This window comes from Phalangium opilio, unplaced genomic scaffold (genome assembly GCF_054372755.1).
Source record: "Phalangium opilio isolate 3A_F unplaced genomic scaffold, DU_Popi_V2 ptg000011l_1, whole genome shotgun sequence".
NCBI lineage: Eukaryota > Metazoa > Arthropoda > Arachnida > Opiliones > Phalangiidae > Phalangium > Phalangium opilio.
This window is the reverse complement of record NW_028324147.1, coordinates 10,503,811-10,530,852: the sequence shown is the minus strand read 5'-3', so window position 1 is coordinate 10,530,852 and position 27,042 is coordinate 10,503,811. Positions and strand designations below refer to the sequence as shown.

Sequence of the window (27,042 nt, the reverse complement as noted above, 5' to 3'; positions counted from 1 at the left end):
TTGGAACAGACTCTAGAAATCGAAAATTTATCTCAGGCGAGCGAGCACCCGTTGTATCTAACCAGCAATGTCAGTCTAAAATATAGTCAGAAGAGTTGATAGTTCCGCCATCTATGATGGTTTGAGAGGAAAAAAATCTATCTAAGAAGGAGTTCCACTCTAAAATATAGCCAGAAGAATTGATAGTTTCGCCATCTATGATAGTTTGATAGGAAAAAAATCTATCTAAGGAGGAGTGCCCAACTCTGATCACAGGGTAATATGCATAACTTTTTAGCAGGATCATAATTGCCCTCAAAGCGCAAATGGCTCGTCTCAATTATTAACAGGCTCGCAAATAATGAATTATTTTTCAAGAAAAGTATGTCTATTTGAATGGGGGAAGTAGTTGTGTAAAGAAAACTAATACAATTAATGTAGGAATAGCATCATTGGAATTTAAATTTAAAATCCAGCGCCAAATTTTCGTCTGCCAAGTGCTCAACAATCAAGCGCTACGTCACGCCATCAAAAAAAAACCACATCGATTAGATGGTTTTTTTGATGGGTAAGCGCTGAGCATCATGACGTCAAAACCGGAAACGCGAAAAAGCGTACAGTAGGGGAAATCTGACATCGCTTAGTAAGCGCTGTCATCAAACTCAAAGAGGGTTACTGAACGTACCGCTTATTTCCATGGCTGTTGGAGAGAGGGATTTTTTTCACATAGCTAACTCGATCGCGTACGTGAGCGAGGCCGGCCCGGCCGGGTGGGCCCTTTTTATGATCATCGTCTGCTTCATAATCAGTCTGGGAAATAGCACACTTCCTTTGGTCCAAAACCAGTTTATTAATTGCTTGGACTAGTTTTTAAATTCAAGAAGTGGGGGTTACTGGTCCTTGGGACCAGGTTATTAATTGCAAATCTATAGGAGAACAAGGGTGGGGACCAGGGCTCTACATAAGGATATTTTTTTAAGTAGTCAGCCTGACTAGTGAGCCCCCTATCCCAATTTTTTGTAGTAGTCACTGACTAGTGAGACGCATGGTTTACGAATATTTGGGACATTTTTTTTTACTAGTCAAGTTGACTAGTGAACCCCCAGATTTCGATTTTTTTAGAAGTCAAGGCATTTTTTTTAGTAGTCAAATGCCTTGACTAGTGCCTTATGTCGAGCCCTGTCAGTGACTCATTTTCCATCGGCTGCTAGCTAGGCTGCTAGGTTCCAGCATTCATCCACCATGGAGCAATATCATAGGAACTGTGCCTCTGCCTCATATATCTATATAAATGGAGGAAGCAGGAGAAGCTACATCTAGGTATGATAAGGTAAATAGTACTTAATGATCGAATTGAAACTGATACATTAAATTTTGCACTTCGCTTCTAACCTCAGAGCACTTAATTTTGCGCTAACGGATTCAGACATCTCAAGCCTCAGAACTGCAGAAGCCTGTTCAGAAATTATTAGAATTATTTGTGGTATAGATAGCTTTAATTGGAGGAGGAGCTTAGTCTCGTGACGTAATTTACGCTGCCATATTGGTGGGTTTAAAGCAGGAATGAAGCTCAGACCACCCAAAATGGCTACCAGAACAGCAGTAAGGCTTGGGAGGGTGTGACGTACTACTATCCAATCTGAAAGCTCTCTATATGCCATATGACTGAGCGTTGCCTATGTTAATCAAGGCCTGTGCGTGGCGCTGATTTTTATTTTTCGTTTGGCAATTTAAGTTGCCAAATTCTCTCACCTCAGGCGCTATTAGCTGGACTTAAAGAATTTGAAATTCTCATTTTCTCGCGCTTGGAATTAGCCTTATTCCTGATCAGCGCCACCTACCCATAGCGGCGACTTTGAGAACTACTGTAATCGGCAAGCCAACCAGATGTCGCTAAAATCCGGTGACGTCATTTTGGTAAGACCCCGAGAGTGCCCGTCAGTGACGTCACCAGATTTTAGCGACTTCTGATTGGCTTGCCGATTACAGTAGTTCTCAAAGTCGCCGCTATGGGTAGGTGGCGCTGATTAGGAATAAGGCTAATTTGAAATGTTCATATTCTCGCGCTCGCGCTAGGAATTTAAAAAGTTCATTTTCGCGCGCGTTTCGGTCCAGCTGTCAATAAAATCCAATGAGATAGATAGAGTTTCAATTCAAATTGGCTTAGCGCGAAACACATTGTTTTTATCAAGCACGTTTATCAAAACATGACAGCGCCACCTGGGAGCCTCTAGCGGAACTAATTACAACTTTTACTTATGCAGTGTTTCGGTCGTGTTTTCGGTCAAGTGGGAACTGAGATTAATAGTTCAAAAAATATAGTTCTTGACACGCATTGCACTGTACATTTCTTAAGACTGTAAAACTCGAGTTTTTTAATGATCCCGAGAGTAATATTAATTAAAAAATATTACAGCAAAAACATGGATGATTTAAAAAAATACGCGTTAAGAATTATTCAAGAAAATGAGGCTCGTTCGAAGAGAAAAGGAATAATTCTAGCGAAGATTAGGAATATTGAAGTACGGATGAATGAACTGTCTTCAAAATTTCACTACCTGCAAAAATCAAGGGTAAGTTTAAATTCCATAGGCCCCGAGAATGTTGAGAGTGTTGGTCATGTCACTGTGGCATTATTCTGCGCTACTTACTTGTATTTCGCATTTTTCGGTTGCTAATTTATTCAATAATTAGGCCTAATATTCGCCTAAACATTTTAAAATTGACTTTATAATAGAACCAGTAGTCAATTTAAAATGAATCAAAACAGAACTTAGTATATAGTCTTATAATTAAAGCAAATGTCTTCAAGTGTGATGACCCTAACATGCTGGTTAATCTTCTATACCAATTTTACCTTGTCGAGGGCGGAGCTAAAACTAGCCTTTGTTAAGCTTTGTTTACTAGTCAACTCCACCTGGAGCGTTTATTGATATTTGTTTAAACTAAATTACAGCCGAGACAATGTTTGTTTTGAAATGAATTGCAAGAGGGAAATTTTAAAGCAGGGTTGGAAAATATATTGCCATATTTTGTTATTATATCGATGTTTTGATTTATATCGATATTTTGATATTATATCGATATTTTGATATTGTATCGATATTTTGATATTATATCGATATTTTGATATTATATCGATATTTTGATATTATATCGATATTTTGATATTATATCGATATTTGATATATTATCGATATTAAATCGATATTTTGATATTAAATCGATATTTTGATATTATATCGATATTTTGATATTATATCGATATTTTGATATTATATCGATATTTTGATATTATATCGATATTTTGATATTATATCAATATTTTGATATTATATCAATATTTTGATATTATATCAATATTTTGATATTATATCGATATTTTGATATTATATCGATATTTTAATATTATATCGAAATTTTGATATTATATCGAGATTATATATATCGATATTTTGATAATATATCGATATTTTAATATATATCGATATTTTGATAATATATCGATATTTTGATAATATATCGATATTTTGATAATATATCGATATTTTGATAATATATCGATATTTTGATAATATATCGATATTTTGATAATATATCGATATTTTGATAATATATCGATATTTTGATAATATATCGATATTTTGATAATATATCGATATTTTGATAATATATCGATATTTTGATAATATATCGATATTTTGATAATATATCGATATTTTGAATATATATCGATATTTTGATAATATATCGATATTTTAATATATATCGATATTTTAATATATATCGATATTTTAATATATATATCGATATTTGTTTATACGTCGATACTTTGATATATATCGATATTTTGTTATAAATCCCACCGACAAATGCCTCCTGTCTTTGCCCAGTCAAAGCTGGAGTTCGCAAGGAAAGTCAAGTTGTAGGGGAACCACGTGACCCGCTCTTTGATTTAAAGGGGCTTTCCGACCCCCTTTCCTTTATACCCACCCACTATGAGTTAGATCGTCGTTTACCCCAAGATCCGATCAGACCCTTAAAGCGGTTCTACTTTCTGCTATATTACAAATTGTATTGTTTGCAGGAATATGGTCAAAGTGGATATTCTTCTATAAATAAAAATGGAAGCGAAAAAATTCAAAACGAAGGAACATTTTTTAACGACGGACGATTTGACGTAGAAAAATACAGTTCAAGCAACTATGTTTTTTCAGAAAATCATGTCAACTCTAACGTGTGTTCCAGACCATTTAGCACACCGGATACATATTCCTTTAAAGAATTATCAAAGAATCCCTCGCCTGCAGAAATAGTTCTAAAAGACAGTCTTGTGTTTTCATTGGACGATTTACGGCTTTCGCATGAACGAAAAACTAATATAACGAAAGATGAAGCATATGACATACAACTTTGCAAGAACTCCAATCTTCACCCTACAATATTATCAAAAGAGGGGTGGAAAACAGATGATCGTTTAAAAAATGACACTGTTCTTACGGCACCATCTGTGAAAACTTACGATGTACCTGAATTACATACTTCGGAAACTATGACAGTTACGGGTAAATCTAGCGCTGAAGGAACTCGGAAAACAACGGAAGGTTATGAAAATATGGAATTAAAAATGACAATGGATGATTTGTCCATGGATACTGATCACTTAGAATTAGTCCGAGAGAGCGAATCTTCACAAGATTCACACAGTCGTCGTGCTTCTATCAATGTTAAAGAGGAAACATCAACAGTTGATGTCGAGAAGTCGGTAGACCAAGATATGTCTAAAGCGCCAGGGACTTTGAACACTGATCACTTAGTTTTAGTCCGAGAAAGCGAATCTAAACAAGATTCACACAGTCGTCGTGCTACTATCAATGTTAAAGAGGAAACATCAACAGTTGATGTAGAGAAGTCGGTAGACCAAGATATTTCTAAAGCGCCAGGGACTTTAAAAACTGACCACTTAGCGTTCTTTCGAGAAAGCGAATGTTCTCAAGATTCACACAGTCGTCGGGCTTCTATCAACGTTAAAGAGGAAACATCAACAGTTGATGTCGAGAAGTCGGTAGACCAAGATATGTCTAAAGCACCAGGGACTTTAAACACTGACCACTTGGCGTTCTTTCGAGAAAGCGAATCTTCTCAAGATTCACACAGTCGTCGGGCTTCTATCAATGTTAACGAGGAAACAACAACAGTTGAGGTCGAAAAGTCGGTAGACCAAGATATGTCTAAAGCGCCAGGGACTTTAAACACTGACCACTTAGCTTTATTTCGAGAAAGCGAATCTTCTCAAGATTCACACAGTCACCGTCCGTCTATCAACGTAATGCAGAAAACCAATGTTTTACCAACAATTGCTGTCAATAAGCCGAGAGAACAAGATGATTCTAAAGAGCGAGGAACTTCAAAGACTGAGGACACCGAAGACGATAATGTTGAAGAGGACTCTTTGGTAGAGGACGTACCTATTATTGACGGCAGTAACGTTTCCAATCACGAGGAAGCCATTCACGAAATAGAAACTTCAACTAAAAACTCCGATGACGACGAGGACAGTTTTCATTATAACCACAAACCAAGCTCGGGTATTTTCCAAATCAAATAATAATACAAAGCAGAAGTATATAATACTTCTCTTCGAGAGAAGTGTACCACAAAGCGGGGTAAGTGTAACGTCATTCTTCCCAACATCGTAGTATTTGGAGCAAGGTTACTAAACCGAATCACATACGCGATAAATAGTTCCCTGATCATTACTCTATTAGCGCTTAACTATTTGGCAAGACACGCTTGTGGATTTTTGTCCCACCCCAAGACGAGGTTTGTGGGTTGATTTCTGGGGATTTAGTACCAAACAATTATAGAATTCACCTTACGGTGCGATGCCCATTTGTAGTTTGATGAGCGGGAAAGCAAACTTAAAGGGGTAACCTGGGAAGAATGACGTTACATAACTTAAGTATGAAGAGGATACAGAGTGGCATCCTTCTTCTATTATCCCCTTCTGTACAAAGTAAAGGGCGGCTCTGTTGGTGCCCCTTAAAGATGGCTTTTCTACTACACAGTACATAAGCTTGATAAAGGCTAGTTAAGCCAAAGGCAGGAACCAATCAGACCTAAGCACTAGGTCTGATTGGTTAGCCGGTGATAATAGAGCCGCCTGTTGCTTTAAGTCTAGAACTACTTACTTCCTCGAAGACATCCTCTTTGGGGATGACGATCTACTGGCGCGATATTGTTTAGCTATGCCTCTTAACGGCGTAGCTAAGAGTACCGCGGATGTTTACTATTGAATCAAAAAGTGATATCTAGTTTATTAGGGAGAAGATATAAGATGCCTAAGTATTCGCGCGCCATAGTCCAAGTCCCCCTTTCAAAATACAAGGGGGAATTAAGTAAAAGGAGGCCGAGTTATTTCGCCTCTCCTCAGTCGGAAAGTACGCAATTTTCGTCATTCGCGTCGCGCTGACGTGAGTTTTCAAGAATCAATGAGATGCGGGTTGTAATTTCGAGGCTGGGATTAACTCCGGACCTACTTTTGGACTGGAGATAAAGCTAGAAATGTGGCGAATTTATACCTTCTCCCTAGTAAACTAGATATCACTTCTTGATTGAATCTTAATATTTAATTTAAATGATCTCAAGAAGTGAACACAATAATTCTTTTTATGTATTTATAAATAGGAAAAAGCGACGCCTATTTGTTCTTACTTGGTGGAGCAGATCTTCGAAGCAAATCCAAGGAGGAAGAAGACCTGACCAGTGAAAGTGAATTTGAATATAATTTTGCCACTTAAGTGTTGTAGCTCTTTAACTTTCGTTGTTATTGTAACGATCTCACTGTTTCCAATAATTTGTGTATTCATTACAAAAAGAAGAAATATAACATTTAATTTTACAATATAGCCTGATGAGAGGACATTAGTCTTTAAAAACACATCATAACTATACGTAAAAACACATTAACATAGAAAAACAAGGCAAGCTTGGCCGTGCGCCCAGGTTATTTATCAAAGGAGTTAAAATGTGAAGAAGCGCATGCACTATAGCGACCCCTATAGACCTTTTCACACTTATGGCCGCGCATGAGCAGTTGCAAGTTTGTTGCCATGAGTTTTACACTTCTATGGAGTTAACGTGTAAAATAAACTAAGATGGACGTGTTTTAGAACGTTTTGTGATTTAAAATTAAAATAAAATGCCTAGTATTTAAACCGAGAGAGTAAAATTAAAACCATGTTAAGAAACAAACAGTTTTTAAGTTCTAATGGAAACGGTGCAATGATAATAGTTGGTTAAAACTGACTAAGCCTCGGCGACCGTATGGGATCGACGCTTCATCGGCGGACATCGCCGACGCCATGCCCGAAAGCGCCGCGTATAACACGCTCGTAAGCCTTAGCGGCCAATTTGGTCTGTAGAATATTATAAACTACCCCAATTTTACGTCTATCAATTGAATTCGATAAAATTTCACCTAGGAAGTTCAATTTATACTTTTACAACCATTAGTGCAACACTGTTTTATAAAAATAAACTCGAATGCCTAACTAGTAAGGTAAAAGCAATGGATACATAAATACGACTGGCAACAAATATTCTTTCTGCGCATGCTCACCTCTCGAGAATTTTACCCCCTTTTCACCCTCGCTCTAAGTGTGAAAAGGTCTCGCGGTCAGCAATTGAACTGAGTTTCCTTTGGCGTGTTTTATAGTAAAATACGCTTCTTTTATGAGCGTTAGACTTAAAGCAAGTCTTGGCTGTGGTCATGGTTTAAAGAAATGTCACAAGATCATCCCATAGTCGAAGGGTGGAGTTACCTGGACGGCTAAGCTTTGCAAAGGCCAGTTTCGTTAATTTAAAGGGAATGAGAAGCTTCGTTTGAAAAACCTCTGATTTATATAACTAAAGATAGAATTAAATTAGTATAAAATTAAGAGTGTATTTAAAATTAAGCAGCGATCGAAAGTTAACAATTAAGGGGCTCATTCCACGAACATGACAAAGTTAGAATATTTCGTTTAATAGGGAATGAGAAGCTTCGTTTGAAGATAGAATTAATTTCTGTGAATTCAAAAATATCAAGCTTTTAATTCTCCGATTTCTGGTTATTTGGCAATATCATGAATTTATTTATTAACATGAATATACATGTGTATCATTAGCCTTTCTATCATGTTATTCAGGGATGGGAGGGATCTTTCCATTACATACGCGTTTAACGTCATCGCGGTAGCCAATCAAAATCGAGACACCTGGAAGTTCGAACAGCAGACGACCAGTTTAAAAAAACTTGTATGAGGGAATGGGGATACAATTTTCAGTTAGGTTTACTAAACTGCGTCAACTGAATATTAAAAATGATCGTCGATACGTGAATAAATATCTCAACACGATATCCGAAAGTGATATTGATCTTTTGAAGTAAATTATAAAAGTGCCTGCAATGTTTCTCCTGAAACTGAAAACTGTTGGTAAAGTGCTAAGCCTTGGACATTAAGAAAATGAATGTAACGTAACGGTTGAAAATAAACTACTGACATTTGAAATCGTGAAAATTGATGATGCTGGTTTTTTTCTGCTGTTGGAGGTAAATTAACGCGGTAGTTGATCAATTTACAAGCATAATTAGCCTTCCGCGTGACAAGAGCTTTAGCTTTAAAAACAAACCGCCGGAAGTTCTCTGACGTCACGCAAACTAAGCTCCTCCCATCCCTGAATATGTAGTTTAACTAGTCAATGCAGATATATATTCATGTTAATGAATAAATTCATGGCAATATGCATTTGAAAATGCTTCATATGAAATGATTTGAAATCCACTTTTTATGAAAGGCTAAAACGTTTCCCGTAGACTGACGTCACAGATATATTTTTCACGTCAGATGGTGCCACTCTCTCCGCTATCAGACCCAGAGTTTAGACTTACGAGGAGCTCGAGACGCGTATTGGATTCCCGCGCTTTCCCCCCCCCACGTTACAGTGATGTCATCAAACGGGCGAACAAGCTCGACAAGACAAAATTATTGATATATCGAAACTGAGTTTTCGTGATTTTCCAATGGATTTTAAAAATAGAAACTTTGGTTCAATTATATTAAAAACTTGATATTTTGAAAGTAGACTTGAAAGTGTAATATTATACCACTTTCGTGGTAAAATACCATATCAAATTGTAAATTCGCATACCCTTTAAGTGGTGTTGATCCGAGATATTGTAAAAGTTTATTCTTGAAAATCGCAACTGAACCGGCGGACACAACATCCACAGGTAAGTTATTCCAGGGATTGATTACCCTACTTAAAAATAAATAAGTATTTCACAGCATCACATCCATATTGGGGACGGTGTAATTTCGGGCTGGGCCCACGTGTTTAAATAATTGTTGACGCTGTATATGAAAAATATGCTTGGTCCGGGCAGCGTAGTATTTTGAATAATAAAACCAAGTAAAGACGACGGTCCTTGAGAGGTTGCCATAGTTTAGACACCTCAGTCTGTGTTGTCGCTTAAATACTTTCAGCACATCAGGGATCTTTGAAGCCCGGGCTTGAACATTCTCCAGGACGTGATTCGTTCCTCCCTTTGACAAGGTAAATTGGTGTGTAGGACATTGGGCAGCATGCTAGGAGCGCCACAAGAGCCTGTATTTGCTTGTAAACTTTTTAAACTTTGATAATTTCTGTCATAAGAAAATAATTAATACTTAACTATATAATGTTTCCTTATGTTTCTGCAGGGATAATTTAATTTTAGAAGTAGGAATGGAGAACGGTTAGTAATTACTTCAGTCCCGACTCAGCCCAATATAGAGCCCCTCCCCCCCAACACGTAACAAGAAGTTTAAATTATCTTATTGGCTCACTTAAAGGGCGCCATCGGAGGCTTGCGGGGTCAAACTGTTGCGAAGCATAATGCTTAGCCCCCCGCCGCGACAGTGGCGCCACTCCCTATAGCCAAAAAGCTGAGTGTTTTCCCCCGTCCCTAAAGGCAGACTGCCTCGGGAGAGGTCCGGTTAGCCCCTTTAAACTACGTTTTGATGACGTTTCTGACGGGGACGATGAAAAATACGTAATTTTTTTTACCTCTGTCGCTATGACGCGCCTCTTATTTCATATCCCTCCGTCCCATGGAAGGGGGTCAGGGACTATGACGCGCGCCCAGATTACTCTGTTCTCCATTCCTACTTCTAATATTAAATCTATCCCTGGTTTCTGTATATCAACGGAATAATTTTTTTGGTAAGATTAATTTAGTTACGATTTTGATGTTATTTTGACCCAAGTTAAGGGAAAAGTATTTCTTTAAAGGAAAAGTTAATTTTTGATAACTGATTGCAATTTAAAATTTTAGGATGGTTACAAAGGTTGCAATATGAAACGCAATAATGCAGTGTTAAATAGATCAGATAACTTTATTTGTAATATCAGTCGCTATCAGCCTATAAGCTAACTGGTTACAAAATATTAAGACTGCCTATATTATCATTATAATATAAACCAATAAATGTGTATATATATATATATATATTTTTCATAAAATTTACTGCAAAAAATTACATTCTTTGGCATAAAAAGATGTCAAGTTAGGAATTTATGTTCGTTTGGTTCGGTAGAATAATGTAAATTCTAGAGATGGGCCGATACTGATCCCATATCGGTACCGATATTTGGCTTTAACCGATATATCGGTATCAGTTAAAAATGAACCGATATTTCTACCCGATATTTTTTTAAGAAAACAGTAATGTTGAGAGTAGATGGCGCCATAAGACTTAATATTTAATGAATAACAAGCCTAGAGAATTACAGCAGAGTGAGCAGACGACGTATATCTGGGGGTTCTGTTACTTCAAAGAGAAGTGGCCTGAAACCACGTCGAAAAGTTGGCGTTTTTGAACAAGTCCACTTTTTAAATACTGCATTATTACATAATACAATTAGTATTATACGCATACAGTTTAGAAAATTTCCAAAAGTATTCGAAATTCTCAAAATTGTTTCACATATCCTGTCTAATTCAAATACTCATATAGGAATAAGTTACAAGCTGTGATTTATTATCAAAATAAAGTTACTGTTTTCCAACATATATTTTAGCATCTACTTTCTTATTTATTTTATTATTGATATCGGTTTATACTAAGGATCGGGTAAAATATCGGTATCGGTACGAATCGGTTTCCCAAGTATCGAATGATATCGATATCGGTTAAAACTGGTATCGGCCCATCTCTAGTAAATCCGTAACAACAAAATAATCTTAACAGATTTTGATTTTATTCGATCATTGAGAAAATAACGTTAGCGTTTTTGTATATATATTCAGTCCTAAATCCATATGGACTTTAACATTCGGAGACGACTCGTCTAGAGTAAGTTAGGAGTCCCGGTTATAAAATAGTTAAATTTTAATATCTGGACTTTTGTACGTTTCAAAATTATTGCATATTTTCCGTAAAGGCATTATTATAAGAACTGCGTAGCAAACTTATAGGGACTGTATTCCATTTGAGTGCTCTGAGATTGATCAAGATGTGCTTGGCCTGCGATGTCAAAAAGTCGGACACAGTACCTATATATCTATGAAGTGTTCGCTATAGTTTGTTTAGATTACAAAGTCATAAAATTAACCGCGGAGAGTCACGTGAGTGGCTAGACTGTTATTTAGAGGTAAATCTACATAAAAAATGAATAGAAAATATTTCTATTTGTTTCTATTCAACAGACTTCGGTTAGCGAACACACGTGAAGGTTTCATAAGTGATTTGGTTAAGTTAATCAAACTTGGGTCCACGAACCCATCTCTTGGCCATTAAAGCATAACGCGGGTCCAGTGGATCCCCTACAAGGGGACTTTCCTCCTGAACTCCATAAATCCCGCCCACAAATGCCACTAGCCTTCGCCAAGCCAAAACTGGAGTTCGTAAGGAAAGTCAACTTGTAGGGGATTCACTGGAGCAAAGAAGATACACGCCCCGGGAATGGAAAGTGTAGCTTCCTCTAGTGTAAATTTTTGTCTGGCCCCTCCTAGTACACTCCAAAGGCAGGCTCGGTTGACCGAGATATTTCCGGCTACATTGAAATTGCATAGACCGGAAGTTCCTTGGTCAACCCAACCCCCAGACATACCTTCCATTCCTGGAGCGTATATTTTCTTTGACTGGAGCCGCGCTATGCTTTAAAGCAAAGCGCGGCTCCTTTGGTGCCCCTTAAAGATGAATTTCCTGCTACACAGTGGCTAAGCTTGCTAAAGCTTGTACTATTCCTACAATAACATTTTACCTGTAAAGGAACTGTAAAGAAGGAATCGGCGGTTGTGTAAACAATTACCGGAAATACGTCACAGACACCATGTGTCGCCAAGATCCAATGAGAGTAAAGAGGGGGAGTGTAAAGTGGGGCAAAAATAGTTGCAACTTTTTAATCGCGCATCTTCAGTGCGCAGTACCGAGGAGTTTCCATTTATGACGTCAAACACGTTCATTGTCTATCATAGGTGGTGCGACGGTAGACCAATCAAAATCGAGCAAGCCGGAAACTCTCTCATACTCTAGTTATATTTAGGGGCAACAAGTAGTTTATGCTTGTGGAGCGGGGGAGCTTCCACTCATTTCCTTTATTCTTGATTAAATGTTCACGGAAAAGGTAGTATTTCCAACGAATATAACTGTATTGTTAAGAAATGCTCGAAACTCAAGACAAACACTGCTATTTCCCAAAATAGCAGGCGCTATTTCTAAAACAGCAGTTTTGAAAAACTCCGCTGTTTTTTTGGAATCGCGGATGCTATTTCGAGAACTGCTCTACAGGGAACTGCTCATACGAGGTACACCCAAATAAAATACGCGAGTTGAATAATAAAATCTCTAGTCCTTTTTAATCTAAAAAATAGATGAAATAAAAATCATAACGATGTTTCTGATTGCAAATAAGCAAGTAAAAGTTGTATTTAGTTCCGCTAGAGGCTCACAGATGGCGCTGTCATGTTTTGATAAACGTCCTTGATAGAAAAAATGTGTTTCGCGGTAAGCCGATTTGAATTGTAACTCATTGGTTTCCACTCTCTTAAAACACTGGGATAAGGGTGGTTCCAAAGACTATTTAATGTCAATATAGATAGGAAACCTTTACAATCCCTTAAAACACCCTGGCAACGCTAGGTAGTTTAGATAGTCTGAAAATATTATAGGCATAATTTTTAGAGCTGATATAATGTTACATTTTCTTTGCCGCCAAAATGTGTCTCCAGAATTCGCGTCAAATTATCTGTACTGATCTGTATTTTAATCTAGATCTGTAACTAGGTAACTTAGCTAGTCTGACAATAAAATAGGCATAATTTTTAGGCCTGTGCGAGTACCCGGTACCCGAAAATTAACCGGTTTAATTTCTTAATACCCGAAATTATTCGAATATTTAAATTTTCCCGCTCATTACCCGTGACAAGGCTTAGGACAATCGGTATTGGTTTGGCAAAGTTTCTTGAACTTAGAAGAACTTAAGTTTGAATAAACTTTTCCACAATGCTCAGTATTATCAGAAGGGGATAATAGAAGAAGGATGACACTCTGTATCCTCTTAATGCTTCAGTTATGTAACGTCATTCTTCCCAGGCTCCCCCTTTTTGTTTGCGTTCCCGCTCATCAAACTACAAATGGGCATCGCACCGTAAGGTGAATTCAATAGTTGTTTGGCACTAAATCCCCAGCAATCATCCCACAAACCTCGTCTTGACGTGGGACAAAATGCGCAAGCGCGTCTTACCAAATATTTAAACGCTAATAGAGTAATGATGAGGGAACTATTTATCGTGTATGTGATTCGGTTTAGTAACCTTGCTCTAAGTGTTCCGATGTTGGGAAGAGTGACGTTACACTCACCCAGCATTTTGGTACACTTCTCTCGAAGAGAAGTATTATATACTTCTGGTATTATTCATTATTTCAATCCTCGCTAATAACTTAAAGGTGGAATTCATAAACGTCGGATGCAACGCAATTTAGTACAGGCAAAGGCAGGGCCTCGTGCGGAAAAGGCGGAAGTTTGTGCACGACGCCCTGCCTTTGCCTGTACTAAATTACGTTGCGTCCGACGTTTATTAATTCCACCTTTAGCGTCTTATTTTTGTACTTTTCGCCATAATGATATCCAAGTCTCTCATGACACTTATTTTTTCACAAATAAAAGTATTTCATCCCGATATGATTTTTTGCTACCCGAAAAGCACCCGACTAATGGTAGTTTAGCTAGACCTAATTATTCGAGTACCCGTTAGAAATCCGGGTACCCGACCCGATACCCGATTGGAAGTTTTTTCAACTACCCGTACCCGAACCGAAACCCAAAAATCACTACCCGCACAGGCCTAATAATTTTTAAAGCTGCTATAATGTTACATTTTCTTTTCAACCAAAATGTCTCTCTAGAACTAGCGTCAAATTATATGTACTGATCTGTGTTTTAATCTAGATTAAACAAATGGAATTTAAAGGAAATCTGAGCACGATTTGATCTAGATCAACAAAAGGAATTTTTCATAGCACCCTGAGCAGTAAATGGAATACCCTAAGTACAACCCTAAGTACAACATCAGTCGCTTTGAGGTTCCTCTTTAACTTTAAACTCCCGTTTAATTGGGAGATGCGGTTTGTAAAGTCTAATTGGCACACCTCCCTGACTAATTAACAATTTCTTTAATCCACTTTTCGATTCGTATTCTTCTTCAACTGTTATTGGTCCCTGTTTAAGTTCAACACGTCTCAATAGAACTCGAAGATTATTATTCATTTCTCGTAGCTCGTTGGAATATTTATCGCTTAATTGCGTATTATTAGTAGATGCGCACCCAGCGTTTGACAATTGCAACGGTTCGGGAGTGAAACCGTTGTGTAATAATGAATCTTGCATTGGTTCTCTGACGCCTGGACGGAGATTCACTGGAACAAAGACTTCATTTGGACGTTTTGAAATTACAGGTACTTGATAAAGTGGCGCTATTTCATTTGGACTTGCTGAAGACGTGGATACCACGGTGTCACTTAGGCGTGGTGTTATAACTAGTTGATTGTTAGTTGCAGCCATTGGATTAATCCCAAGTGTGGTTACTGGTTCATCTCTAACATTACCGTTGTTTTTCTCGTAAAAATCTACACTTGCCGTGGAAGAATCGGTAGTTGTATCGCTGAACCAATCTGGATCCTGGTCCGAATTGACCGGGTCAATGTCAGAGTCTTCTTCCAGATATGATACTTGGATTCTACGTTTACGTAAATTCTTCTGGACACTCTTTGGAGGTTCTGAGGGGTTCTTGCAACCTTCTTTATTCTTTTTCGGTTTCTTCTTAGTACCTGGTCGTTTCGTGTTCTTCATTGCAATCATACTAAAACTAGCTGTGAGAAAACAACAAATTACCAAAAATCTCGAACAATGGCAAAATAGGAGCAAATAAGAAGAAAATGAAGGAAATGTGGTCACCCTGAGTTTCGCTTGGACAAACAATGCCACCTGAAATCATATTTCCATTTGGACCAACAGAGTCATCTCGAGTGCCGTTTGCAACTTGTCCAACCAAAAGTGTTGGCTCATCAGGATTCCTATCGTCACATTGATCATCCCCAATTATTTCTTCTTCACCATCAGATTGTTTCGACCAGACAATCTCGACTTTATTCAAATGGTCCTCCAAATACTTTCGCTCGCGAAATTTCCAATTGCAGTTGGGGCATTTGTACTTGGCCTGATAGTGAGATTGATAGTGGGCATCCAGAGCCATAGCGTTGGGTAAAGTAATGTCGCAGTACTCGCAAGCTACTCTGTTTCGAAGATGACGAGGAATGTCCATTTTAAGTCGAGAATAAGAACAGACTTCGAAGCGGGCGCGTTTTAGCAGAAGATTTTTTGTATTGCCACATTTGGTTAGATTAAATTTATTGGCGTGACGCGCTCCATAATGTTTGTTGGCATTTCTGTAGGAACACGATCGCCATTCGCAAAAGTTGCAGACCACTTTGTACCTCTTAAGGTGGACTTGATTGTGACGTCTAAGAGTTTTGGCATGTTCAAATGTCGCTTTGCAATCAAGGCACTATAAATATACAATTAAATTTATAGTAAATTAATAAAAGCGTATCAAATCTCGCAGTGCTCAAGGTGTGTCGAACTACAGCGAAATAATGAATAAATTAATGCCCTAAAGTTCGCAAATATTGCTGATGACCCATCACGCGTGATTCAGCGCTGCCAGATCAATTTTGAGTGAAGCGAAGGCCAGAAATTTAGACCATTAAGTTTGAATTTAACTTCATGCGAACGTTTCAGCTCTCCCAAGATAAACTAGCTCTTACGAACACGTTTCTCCCCCCCCCCCTTACACAAAAGAATGAAGTTCATGAGTCTTACAGGGTTCGTACGAAATTTTTACATTCAAAATCCCTGACTTTTCCAGGATATCCCTGACCAAATTTTCGCAATATCCCTGACTATTTTAAGGTGTTTACCAGAGCCTGCTTTTCACACCTGGCTCATATTTAGCATTACTTGAAGTATGGTTCGATATACCAAACGAAATCCCTGATATATCCCTGACTTTTTAGTAAAAGTTTTTAAATCCCTGACTTATCCCTGACTTTTTCCCGTATTTTCCATATCCCTGACTTATCCAGGTTTTCCAGGTTATCCAGGTTCCGTACGAACCCTGTCTGAAAATATTCATAAGAACACCTTCCATTGTTCCCAAAATCCCAGGTGGTTCTCTTGGGGAGAGAGACACCTGGGATTCTTCGAACAATGCTCGACACGGATTAACTTAAATATAACCGATATATGTTAGAAATAATTTAGTTTACATCGCCGCCTGTAGACGGCGCCACCAGTATCGCACCCCATCACACTAGCAAAGGGTGTCTCTGAAGTTAAAGCCAATATAAGCAAGGTACTTTCTTTAGCCGCCTATAGCAAAAACTACCTATATAAAGGTGAGCCTTTGAAACAACTTTGTACAGAGGATAGGGCATACTGGCTTTTGCGCCTTGCCCGCCATAGATGGCGCCTTCCTATGTCGTTTGTATTTTAATACAACTTTGGTTTGTGCACCTAACAGCGAAATTAAGCGGGAAATATGAGGTCTTTTGCTACTCATTTAATTAATTTATTAACATGGTGCCGAGCCAAGCCGTCATACTAGTTGGCCGTGCATTTATGTTTTTGAGTGCCATCTATATTATAACCAGCTAGCCTTCAAAAATTAATAATAATAAAAAAAACAAATAGGAAAATTGTTAAAATAAAGAAACTTAAAGCAGGGCTAAATGAAGTAAGATGGATTGAAAATGATGATGATTCAAACGACCTGCGGCCCCAAACATTGAAACTGCTCATGCGCGGCCATAAGTGTTAATAGGTCTATTCCATAGAGATACAAGATTAACAGTTGAATTTTCAGCGTCGAGTCCGGCTCAATAGACCTAAAAATAAAATAAACAAGCTGGCCATATATATACGCCCGTTAAGGGGCAGATTGAAAATGAAGCAAGCGCCATCTAGTGAACAGAAATACAAACTCAAAAGGTGACATTTTTTCATTGGCTGAAAACATTCTGACACTAAAATTCTGCCTCTGCGCATTTCTAAGCGAACCAATAAGATCACCCCTCATTCGTGAAAGCCCGGTTTAGAAACTCATATGGCCGTTGTAAATGTTGAATGAATTTATTTTTAGGTGTATGGAAGCACCCCTTCACGTGTGTGATAGGCTGAGTAGCTTGAGGCGCCATCTACACGCGGCGAGCTAAACTACTAACCCCATGTTAAGATTAGAAGTTAAGCACCGTCGAACGCGGTCAGTACTTGGGAGGGAGACAACGCGGGTTCGAATCCCGCTGGGGACGTTTTATATTTAATTAATTTTTATTAATTTCCGTATTTTTTAATGGAAGGAAAAGTGTTTGTATAGGATGCAGAGAGTTTTAAAAACAGAGAATTAAAACATTTGCAAGATGAAACATTACGGTATTTATTTATTGTTCAAATTTAATAGCTCCTTCGCTCGTCAATAGGGGCACCACGTACCACTCACCCTATCACACACGCGAAGGGGTGGAAATGGAATTTTCGTATCAGAATGTCGCGAGACCCCCCCCCTTACAATAGTTTGTCTAGGTTCTTAATACATGTTCTAACGTCTATGGTCTACTTCGATTCGCTTCTCTTAAAGCAATCTTGAATGTGGTTTAGTGACTTTAGTCGAAGTTGACTAGCCCGCTAAGCTTAGCAAAGGCTAGTTTTAGCACCGCCCTCGTAGACGAGTTCTGATTGGTTGCTGCTTTTGACAAGGTATAATTGCTGTGTAGAAGAAGGGATAAGGGAGGTGAGATGGATTGAAAATGATTATGGGCGACCTGGGGCACAGTAACTCTCCCAGTGTGTACCTAGCCTTGACTAGGCGATTGTTAAGTGCTGCCTCGTAGCGCCATTGTATTTGTATGAGAACTAGCTTCTATTTTTAAGACAGAGGGGGGGGGGGCGTTCTTTATGATTTCATAGGGTACGACCCTATCTAAACGCTGAGGATGCTGGGAGGACTATGGTCCAAAATTATAGGTATAGAGTAATGGCACCTACTTGCCTTTGACTGTATTAAGCTCTATGGGTAGTTAACATGGAGTGCCACTACTATATAGGAAGAAGTGAGATGAGACCAGAAGTACTGATCTAACCAAATTCTTCACTCGGCGAAAGTGAATATTCTTGATAACACACCGACGGTTGACCCTCTAGTGGCGGTTTCAGAATTTTCCCTCCAAAACGTGAGACGCTCGCGGCGGTAGACGGCCGAACTAGATTCCAGCACCCGCGTCCGTGTTCCGCCGCTTTAGGTTGAGGGGAAGGGGGTAGGAAATGTTTTTGGAACTCGACCAATTTTTTTCTCTCTAGTGTAGGCGCGATGGAAGCGGCGTAAAATCCTCAATTTTGTTCACTAGTGCCAGGATCTACTATCAATGCTAGAGCCCTTCACTTCTAGTCTCATCTCACTTCTGGTATAGCGGTTTCCACTCCATCCCTTTCTCCTTCAAGCTTAAAGGAAGACGTGGGAAATATTTAAAAAAATGGCAAATTTTACCTTATATTTTTTTCCAGGTTTAATTTCATGACAGACTTTATGTTTTTTCAAGGCTTCTGTTCGCGGGAAATGTGCGCTACACATTGCGCACTTATACGGTCTAGAGTGACTTTTAAAGTGCCTAATATAATTTTTTTGACTTTTGAAAACCAAATCGCAGTATTCACAGGGAAGTGACACTTTTTCCCCGTGAATGCTTTTTTTATGTTTATAAAATTGCGCTTTCGTTCGAAAGAGTTGGTCGCAAAGATGGCATTTGACAGTTTTTTCTGGATTGTGACAAAGCAAGTGACATTTAAAAGCGCTACTTTGGTCAAATTCTTTATTGCACGTTTGGCATTTGAAAGGTTTTATTCCACTGTGAATTCGTTTGTGAACAATAAGAGTTCCTCTTTGCGTAAAGGATTTGTCACAAACATCGCATTTAAATGGTTTTTCTCCCGTATGGACACGTTTGTGACCAGTCAGAATGAAGTTCGACGTGAAACGTTTGTCACAAACGTCACAAGCGTGTTTTCGTTCTGCTTCAATTTTTTTACATTTGCCAGAGTTTTTAGTAGATTTGGTTTTGATTTTGTTCAAATTTGGTTTCTTTTTCTCAGATTTAATTGCATTAAGTTCACTTTTTAGTTTGTTTGCCGCGTTCATTTTCACCTACCTTTCTTTCTTTACTTTTTAACAAATTTCCATAACTTATTTACATTTTGGCGCCAATTTTCTGATGCCTATGTTTCAAATAATATTTTTGCATAACTTCGACCATGTATTTTCCCTCCATAAAACACAACCTTCCTAATTTTAAACGAACACTTCCTTCGAAATTCACTTATATTTAAAATCGTTTATGGTCATACTTTGAACACATTGGGAAGATCAAGAATTTCAAGATAGCCACTCATGCCACTACCTTGGAGTAGAAATGTTCTCTATTCCAAGCCACTACCACCTGTAGCATGTAGACCATCTGTTGTCTGCTATCATACCCCACTCGATCACGCGCACACAGAGGAATTTGAGGAAAGCTGCTCGCGCCATAAAAATTAGAAACCCGTTAAGTCGGCGAAAACGCAAGGGACTCGGATTATTGTACGGAGCTGTATCTCAGTTAAATCTTGGAATAAAACATTTCTACTCCAAGGTTAAATCATGGAGCCTGTATCTTAAGAGACCGGCACCATGGATTTTTTTGGAGCGAAAAAGCCGAAAATCCACTTACCGGAGGACTTCCATAGCGCCGAGAGCCAAAGCGCGATTTTTGAATTATCGGCGGGAAATTCAAAGGAACCCAAAATTAAAATGAAGTTTTAAGGGAGGGGGCAGGTTTTTTCGCCATATCCTCTGCAGATTCAATTAGATATTCTCGCTAAGCGTTTTTCTTTCTCGCTTAATGTTTGTGATGTCATATTTTTCATAGCCAATAGGAGCGTCGAAAACTTTGGCGCGTGTTTTAAGTGCAGCGCGAGACTTAAAAGTCTACGTTTTAAGCCTAATTATTCCGAGTTTTAAAAGTGAATATAAAAATGGGTAAACAATTAATTATACGACTAATTCGAGCTGAGAATAAAGGAGTTTTAGATGAAAAGAAAGAAAAATTGATAGATTTAGTTAGAAAAATGAGACATTATATGGAGCTTATGGACACACAGATTTAAAGAGAATAAATGGATGGATGTAGCGACGAAAATGGAGATGAATAGTACGTTTTTTTTTTGATATAGCTGTTTTTCTTCAGCTAAAATGTTTATTATTTAGAAAACGAATGTTCAGCTAGCTAATTGGACCAAGTCATCTTGCGACTTATTGCCCCTTATCTAACGCCTTTACAATGCATAGAGGGGTGGTGGCTAGCCCCTATGCCACAGCTAACCGACAGCGCCCTACACTAACTATTACCGTTAACCTCTGCAAGTTTTGATGGAAAGGAGAAACCGGGTTAGACCGCGGAGGAAAACTCCTTTAACAAGCGGGGAGAGAACTTGCAAACTCTACGCAGAAGGATATCTTCCCAGATTTTTCACCCGGTGCCACAGTCCGGGATCGAACCCGGGATCCTCTTGCTGCGAGGCGAAAGCGCTAACCGCTACGCCACCCCACCTTTTACTGAAAAATTAGGCTTAACGATCTCTCTGTGCACGTTTATCGCGCACATGAAAACGGTTGGCAAAAAAGTATCGCTAGGGCAAACGATAGCGAGAAAAAGAAAATTTCTTAGCGAGAAAAAAAAATCGCGCGGTCCCCTTCTCGCTAAAAAATACCCTCAACACGCGCCTTTGAAAACCCCCCTTAACCAATCCGGGAAGAGCTTTTTGATGTCATAGGTTTATAGAAAGTAGTACATGGTGCTGGCGATCCAAACGTTACCTTTTGGTTCTAGAGCTAGCATATGCCTATTTATGGCTTGTTCCACGTGCCACGATCGGGAAGGTAACCATACGCTGAGGGGGGTCGACACTATTCTGGGTGGAACGGGGCTTATCATATTACACGGCGCGACCAAGTTTCATCGAAGTGCACTTTTTGTTTTTATATCTATATATTTTTGGTAACATACATAGTTTTCAGTTTTAAATTCAGTTGGTAGTTAGTCTTTATTTTCTAAATTAATTTAAAATCTATTCTACACTTGCTTGTCAATTACTTGACAAGCAAGTGCTGAAGTTAAAATTAATGAACTATCCAAAGCTATATTCACAAGTATACAATATATATACAAGTATATAATAACACACTATTCTCTCGTTTACAGCGTGGCTCCATGGATAAAGAATGCGCGTGAGGAAATTTGTTTTCACGCTATAGGATAGGCAACTCCCTATCTCGAACGACAGCTTATTCTGTATATACTCTGTTAAAACATCGGTTGTCAGCACGAGCAAAGCTACGTCTCTATGTAACCTAGCTTTGTGCGCGCTGACAAGAGACGGAAAACTTCAGAATCTTCAGGATTTAAAATATCCTCGAGTATTTTAGCTCGAGTGCACGGACCTCTAGGCCTTAGTTTCAAATACGTGTGAAATTAGCCTTATTCCTGATCAGCGCCACTAGGCTAGTGGCGAATTTTCGAACTATTAACTGACCATAGCCAATCAGAGGGCGCCAAAAACGGAAAGAAATTCTTTTTTACATTTCTGCTTGTTTTTACGAGTTAGCGGGCAAAAATCGTCGGTAAACGAGTTTTACGCGTGATTATTTCGTCCTAGAAGAGAAAACATCTTTGAAATGTCTGCTTTAAGGTATTTTTCACGATTAAAAACGATTTCAAATGACTGAAAATAAACTTTCGCCTTTAAAAACAGGAAAAAAGCAAGTTAACACGTTAAGCCTTGGCTCAATATTGACAGTTGAGTTGTCACAGTTTCGACCATGGACATTAGAATACTATAATGGTTTCGAGAAGTGGTTGAGCAGAGAAAGTAAAAGAAAGCTCGTATTTTTTCTCATTCAAACAAGACGGTGAAATTTAATCCTCAAATTTAGTTAAGAAATGTCAAAAAGAAACGCCGAAGAGAGTGTGAGGCCTAAGAAGCGAAGTGGACTTGTTGCTTCAACGTGTTTCGCTGAAGAATCTTCGAGGCGCTTATTCTGTATATGTAAGCAACCAAAGGACGTTACGCAAAAGATGTTACAATGTGGGACGTGCTTGGAATGGTATCATCCAAAATGCGTAAATTTAGAGGAAGAAGTACGACTTAATTTAATGCAAGATGAATGGTTATGTCAAGCATGTATTGATGTAATGGCGGTTAATCCAAATATGTCAAAAGAAGGTAGGGCAATAAATACGCCTAAAAGGTAATTGGTCAATTGATTATGCAGTTTTTTAATTAGGTTTGCTTAGACTTCAAGGCCGAGTAACGCCTAAGAATGGTTGGGGTAAAAAATTAGAGCTGACCGACTTGTCTGATGGTATAGCGGAAACTCATGCTACAACAAAGCGTGAGCAAAAGCAAGGGTTCATGCTTTATAAAGAGGACAAGATTTTAGGCATTGAATCAAATCTTCAAGGTTTGTATATAAAATAAAATGTGAAGTAATTTACCATAAATAATACTTACACATGCTTGTTTATATACATTGTTTTCAGGCTAGGAGGGTTCATACCATTTACAGGAGACCAGGCTACTCCGAGGAAAAAGTAGTCTGCACTTTTCTTCTACATGTAACCTTGTGCCAATGATATGAACCCTTCTAGCGCCAATGATATGAACCCTTCTAGCGCCAATGATATGAACCCTTCTAGCCTGAAAATATTTAGCCCCAAAATTATGAATAATGTATATAACACGATTTTCTGATTTAGGAAACTTGCTTTACTTCCGTGCAACTTGTGATGCTGATAGAAGACCAACTTCTTATAACTTATTTAGTTGTTTCGTTATTGATGAAGAGCCCAATAGACTCAAATGGATATCATGCTCATGCCCAGCCGGAACCAATGGTGATTGTAAACATTCTATCGCGTTACTTTATCAGTTACTGAACTGCGTAAGGGCAGGAGAAGAAACATTACCTCTACGAGGTGTTTGTACAACCCGCCTTCAAATGTGGCATGTGAAAAAACCAAGAACTGACGAACCTCTATTGTTCAATGATTTAGAAATAGTGAAACACGATCCCACAAAGCAAAAAAAGGGTACTTTGGGAAGTCAGATTTCCACTTTCAATGTTATGCCGGCTGACGCTAAGCCATTATCAAGAGAAAAATTAACAAATTTTGTAAAACTTTTCGAACAAATGAACATAAATTTACCGGTTATTGGCACCATTAAGTCAAATGGGTGCGTGCCAGTTCAACCAAGAATAAATCAAAACGGAAATATAATTGACAAACTGTGGGAGTGGATTGGGAAAACCGGTGAAAGGGAAAGGAACGCTAGTGTTTGCAACTTAACAGAAAACGAAGTCAAGGTTTTAAAGAGTATAGAAGTTGATTTGGCTGTTGCTAAATACATTGAGATTAAAACTCGCTTGCAAAGCAAGTCTCTTTATTGGCATAAACAAAGAAGTCACAGACTAACGGCGTCTATGTTTGGCACATTCGCAAAAATGAGAGAAACTACGGATGCGGTGAAAACCTTTTTGCAAAAGAGATCATTTGTTAAGGCCAAATCATTAGATCATGGGATAAGGCATGAATCAGAAGCGTTTGCATTATTTCTAGAAAAAATCCAAACTCAACAAAACACATCAGTAGGTTTGGTTGTAAACCCACAGTTCAGTTTCCTAGGTGCCAGCCCAGATCGTCTAGTAAGCATAGAAGATCAGCTCTACATTGTCGAAATTAAGTGCCCATACGCAATCTTCAAAAATAAGGAATGCATAAGGGACAAAGCGATTGCTGGGGATTTTTATCTTTTTGTGAACAATGAGACGAATGAAATTGAATTGCGCAAAACGTCTGATGTCTACCACCAGATTCAAGGCCAGCTCTTGATATGCAACCTTCCAGTGTGTTTTCTTGTTGTTTATGTGCCACCGGAGGACATGGAAATACTGCTCATAGAGAGAGATAACAACTTCATCAACCAGGAGTTATTTCCTAAACTTACCAGCAAATATTTTATGACTCTCTTACCCTATTTTGCAATAGAATTATTTAATAAGCCTTCCACAACCTCTAAGTGATGGTTGGTGTTATGTGTTTGTTATATCTTTAAGTCGGAGACAATTACAACCCGTCAAGCTAATTCAAACTCTTGACAGTCAAGTTAGATTCACTATCTACAGTTGCAATGTGGATATTGAGAAGCTAGGAGCATTTGTATTCCGTTTGAAATATTCAAGCGCGAATTTTTGATATATTGATCCTATGAACAAAATAAATCTTTTCTGGTTATAAAATACTTCTTTAATGACTGTTTATATCAACTTTGTCAACATATTAAAAGGTTTAGCATATGGGAGCTCTGTTTTGACATTATTTTGTACATTAAATATAATTTTTAAGCTATGACATTTTTTTCTTCATTTATTAGTCCACATTCGCTACTAAATGTCCTGTGAAGTTTGACAAATAGCTACAAACAATGTAAATTTTCTGAAGCATTGGTGCCAAGGTTAATGGAATGTCTCGTTTTAATATTTTGAACTCTCTAATCCTACCAATAGCTCTTTCAATGTGAATTCTGGCCACAGCAACGCTACGACTCTCAGACAGTTCAGTTGAAGTGAACTGGTCCCGTTGCCTAAGAAACTCGGGAATGATTAACTTAATTTTCTTTGCAGCTAGCTCTTTAGCAATGTCAAATCCACGGTCTGCCATTATAGCATCGCCTTCTTCTAGCATGTCTAGAACACCACAATGAAGTATTAACTTTTTATCAGATGTTCTTCCAGCGTAAAGATTAGAACAGTATGTAATATGTCCCGCGCCAGCTATTCCAATAAGAGCTTTCGCTGTGTTGCTGTGTTTATACGCACTGAACGACTCTCTCTGCGCTTCTGAAGCCGAAGGTCTTTGTAGAGTAAATTCTGTACAGTCAACAATGAGTCTTAAGCCTGGATATTTTTTTTTAATTTTCTTTGATGTTAGCTCGTTCGCTCTTTCTTTAGAAGCCCATATTGGTAATTGTGGAACACGATTAAAAAGAAACAATATCCAAGTGTTTATGATTCTAGAAACATAGCCTTGAGACAGGTTGTACAAATCAGCTAGGAACTGTTCCTCTATTCCTCGCCTCAGCCTTACTAGCGTCATAAAGAACTCTTCCATCGTATTCAGTTTTCTCACTTTACCCGGTTTCACCAATTCAAAAAACTCTTTATCACGGTTGTCAGTAGTTTGAGAAGCATCTTGTCCAACATAATTGAGTTTAGAACATTCTGGCAGTAAAAGTTGGTAAAATGACCAAAACGCATCATAAGAACCAAATCCCGTGTAGTATTTTATTGATTTATCACTATTAATAAACTTCGTTACTGTAAACTTCTCTTTACTACGCAATAACAATAACTCCAGTTCATTTCTTAGGAGTTTTTGTTTACGTGGTGTATATGGTGTATAAGTGGATTTCAATGATATTCCACTACTTGCGGTTGATGATGACACTGGTGAAATAACAGCTGCACCAACTTGGGGTTGAACTTCCGGAGTTGGTAGTGGTTCTTCAGGATGATTAGGATAGGTACGCAATTGATTAAGTTCCTCTGGATCAACATGTAATGCTCCCATTTCTTCCAACAACTGTGTTCTATCTTCTGGACTCATATGTCCAAATGCTTCTTTAGGAACTGTTTGGCTATCAGTAGGGGAATGCGGCATTGCATCCAAAACTTTTGTATTTTCAAATATTGATGGAATTGCGAATGGCTTGAGACGTTTACATTGAGAACCAATAGTTGGAAAATAGTCTGTCTGTAGAAAGTGTTTGGAGCAAATTCGTGAACTATTCAGGTCTAGTGGTTTAGTTCCTACCCCAGCTGCTATAGCGCCTAACCATTTCTGTCTCATAACTTTATCTCGAGGGTAGGCGTGGTAAGAAAGGTAACTTTGACTGTTTCTACAGGCTTCTATGATACAACGGTTGTTAATCTTGGACATTTTGACTAATCTTGAGTTACAACTACTATATTTAAACTAAATCTTACGAATTGTACATTATATAATGCAGTTTCTGCAAACTGTGGCAATATACTACACTGTGACAACTCAACTGTCAATATTGAGCCAAGGCTTAACGTGTTAACTTGCTTTTTTCCTGTTTTTAAAGGCGAAAGTTTATTTTCAGTCATTTGAAATCGTTTTTAATCGTGAAAAATACCTTAAAGCAGACATTTCAAAGATGTTTTCTCTTCTAGGACGAAATAATCACGCGTAAAACTCGTTTACCGACGATTTTTGCCCGCTAACTCGTAAAAACTAGAGTAATTATAGACCGAGTAGCGCCGATTGGTGAAATTCGACGTCACAGATCAAAGGTTTCATCTACGGCGGTGCACGC

At 38.2% G+C, this 27,042-nt stretch overlaps 4 protein-coding genes and 1 long non-coding RNA gene across 9 annotated transcripts; 3 read left to right on the top strand and 2 right to left on the bottom strand.

Moving 5' to 3' along the window:
- The first annotated feature begins 70 nt into the window (after positions 1-70).
- On the top strand, positions 71-6,887 carry LOC149712097 (uncharacterized). 4 transcript variants are annotated; one of them, XM_089860669.1, is made up of 4 exons: positions 71-1,299; positions 2,396-2,552; positions 4,067-5,567; positions 6,667-6,887. In XM_089860669.1, the coding sequence occupies exons 1-4, from the start codon at positions 1,271-1,273 to the stop codon at positions 6,777-6,779; spliced, it is 1,800 nt and encodes a 599-aa protein (XP_089716795.1). In that variant the 5' UTR covers positions 71-1,270; the 3' UTR covers positions 6,780-6,887. The 4 variants fall into 4 exon arrangements, with proteins under 4 accessions (XP_089716795.1, XP_089716796.1, XP_089716797.1 ...); XM_089860670.1 differs by having other exon boundaries at positions 72-1,309; XM_089860671.1 differs by lacking the exon at positions 71-1,299 and adding an exon at positions 1,316-1,581.
- Positions 6,888-8,586: 1,699 nt separating this feature from the next.
- LOC149712096 (uncharacterized) lies at positions 8,587-15,370 on the top strand. The gene is made up of 3 exons (XR_016377764.1): positions 8,587-9,253; positions 14,961-15,201; positions 15,330-15,370. It is a non-coding gene; the product is annotated as an uncharacterized LOC149712096 (long non-coding RNA).
- LOC149712095 (uncharacterized) lies at positions 10,372-20,085 on the bottom strand. Its single transcript, XM_089860667.1, has 3 exons — positions 19,103-20,085; positions 15,460-16,069; positions 10,372-15,374 (listed from the first exon to the last, which is right to left on the bottom strand). The coding sequence occupies exons 1-3, from the start codon at positions 19,748-19,750 to the stop codon at positions 14,575-14,577; spliced, it is 2,058 nt and encodes a 685-aa protein (XP_089716793.1). The 5' UTR covers positions 19,751-20,085; the 3' UTR covers positions 10,372-14,574.
- A 2,055-nt stretch (positions 20,086-22,140) lies between these two features.
- Positions 22,141-25,055, top strand: LOC149712094 (uncharacterized). The gene is made up of 5 exons (XM_089860672.1): positions 22,141-22,335; positions 22,399-22,515; positions 22,580-22,869; positions 22,931-23,107; positions 23,403-25,055. The coding sequence occupies exons 3-5, from the start codon at positions 22,587-22,589 to the stop codon at positions 24,725-24,727; spliced, it is 1,785 nt and encodes a 594-aa protein (XP_089716798.1). The 5' UTR covers positions 22,141-22,335; positions 22,399-22,515; positions 22,580-22,586; the 3' UTR covers positions 24,728-25,055.
- LOC149712093 (uncharacterized) lies at positions 24,928-26,971 on the bottom strand. 2 transcript variants are annotated; one of them, XM_089860678.1, is made up of 3 exons: positions 26,863-26,971; positions 26,690-26,799; positions 24,928-26,611 (listed from the first exon to the last, which is right to left on the bottom strand). In XM_089860678.1, the coding sequence occupies exon 3, from the start codon at positions 26,550-26,552 to the stop codon at positions 25,074-25,076; it is 1,479 nt and encodes a 492-aa protein (XP_089716804.1). In that variant the 5' UTR covers positions 26,553-26,611; positions 26,690-26,799; positions 26,863-26,971; the 3' UTR covers positions 24,928-25,073. The 2 variants fall into 2 exon arrangements, with proteins under 2 accessions (XP_089716804.1, XP_089716803.1); XM_089860677.1 differs by having other exon boundaries at positions 24,928-26,799.
- Between the last annotated feature and the right edge of the window lie 71 nt (positions 26,972-27,042).

Excerpts from the sequence above, each read along its gene's own strand:
- LOC149712097 (XM_089860668.1), top strand. The coding sequence starts at position 2,358 with ATGATCCCGAGAGTAATATTAATTAAAAAATATTACAGCAAAAACATG. Across the intron at positions 2,553-4,066 it reads ACTACCTGCAAAAATCAAGG|GAATATGGTCAAAGTGGATA; the intron begins GTAAGTTTAAAT and ends TATTGTTTGCAG. Across the intron at positions 5,568-6,666 it reads TAACCACAAACCAAGCTCGG|GAAAAAGCGACGCCTATTTG; the intron begins GTATTTTCCAAA and ends ATTTATAAATAG.
- LOC149712095 (XM_089860667.1), bottom strand. The coding sequence starts at position 19,750 with ATGAACGCGGCAAACAAACTAAAAAGTGAACTTAATGCAATTAAATCT. Across the intron at positions 16,070-19,102 it reads AACCTGGAAAAAAATATAAG|TGCCTTGATTGCAAAGCGAC; the intron begins GTAAAATTTGCC and ends GTATATTTATAG. Across the intron at positions 15,375-15,459 it reads TTGTCCAAGCGAAACTCAGG|CTAGTTTTAGTATGATTGCA; the intron begins GTGACCACATTT and ends GTTTTCTCACAG.
- LOC149712094 (XM_089860672.1), top strand. The coding sequence starts at position 22,587 with ATGTCAAAAAGAAACGCCGAAGAGAGTGTGAGGCCTAAGAAGCGAAGT. Across the intron at positions 22,870-22,930 it reads TCCAAATATGTCAAAAGAAG|GTTTGCTTAGACTTCAAGGC; the intron begins GTAGGGCAATAA and ends TTTTTTAATTAG. Across the intron at positions 23,108-23,402 it reads CATTGAATCAAATCTTCAAG|GAAACTTGCTTTACTTCCGT; the intron begins GTTTGTATATAA and ends TTTCTGATTTAG.
- LOC149712093 (XM_089860677.1), bottom strand. The coding sequence starts at position 26,642 with ATGTCCAAGATTAACAACCGTTGTATCATAGAAGCCTGTAGAAACAGT.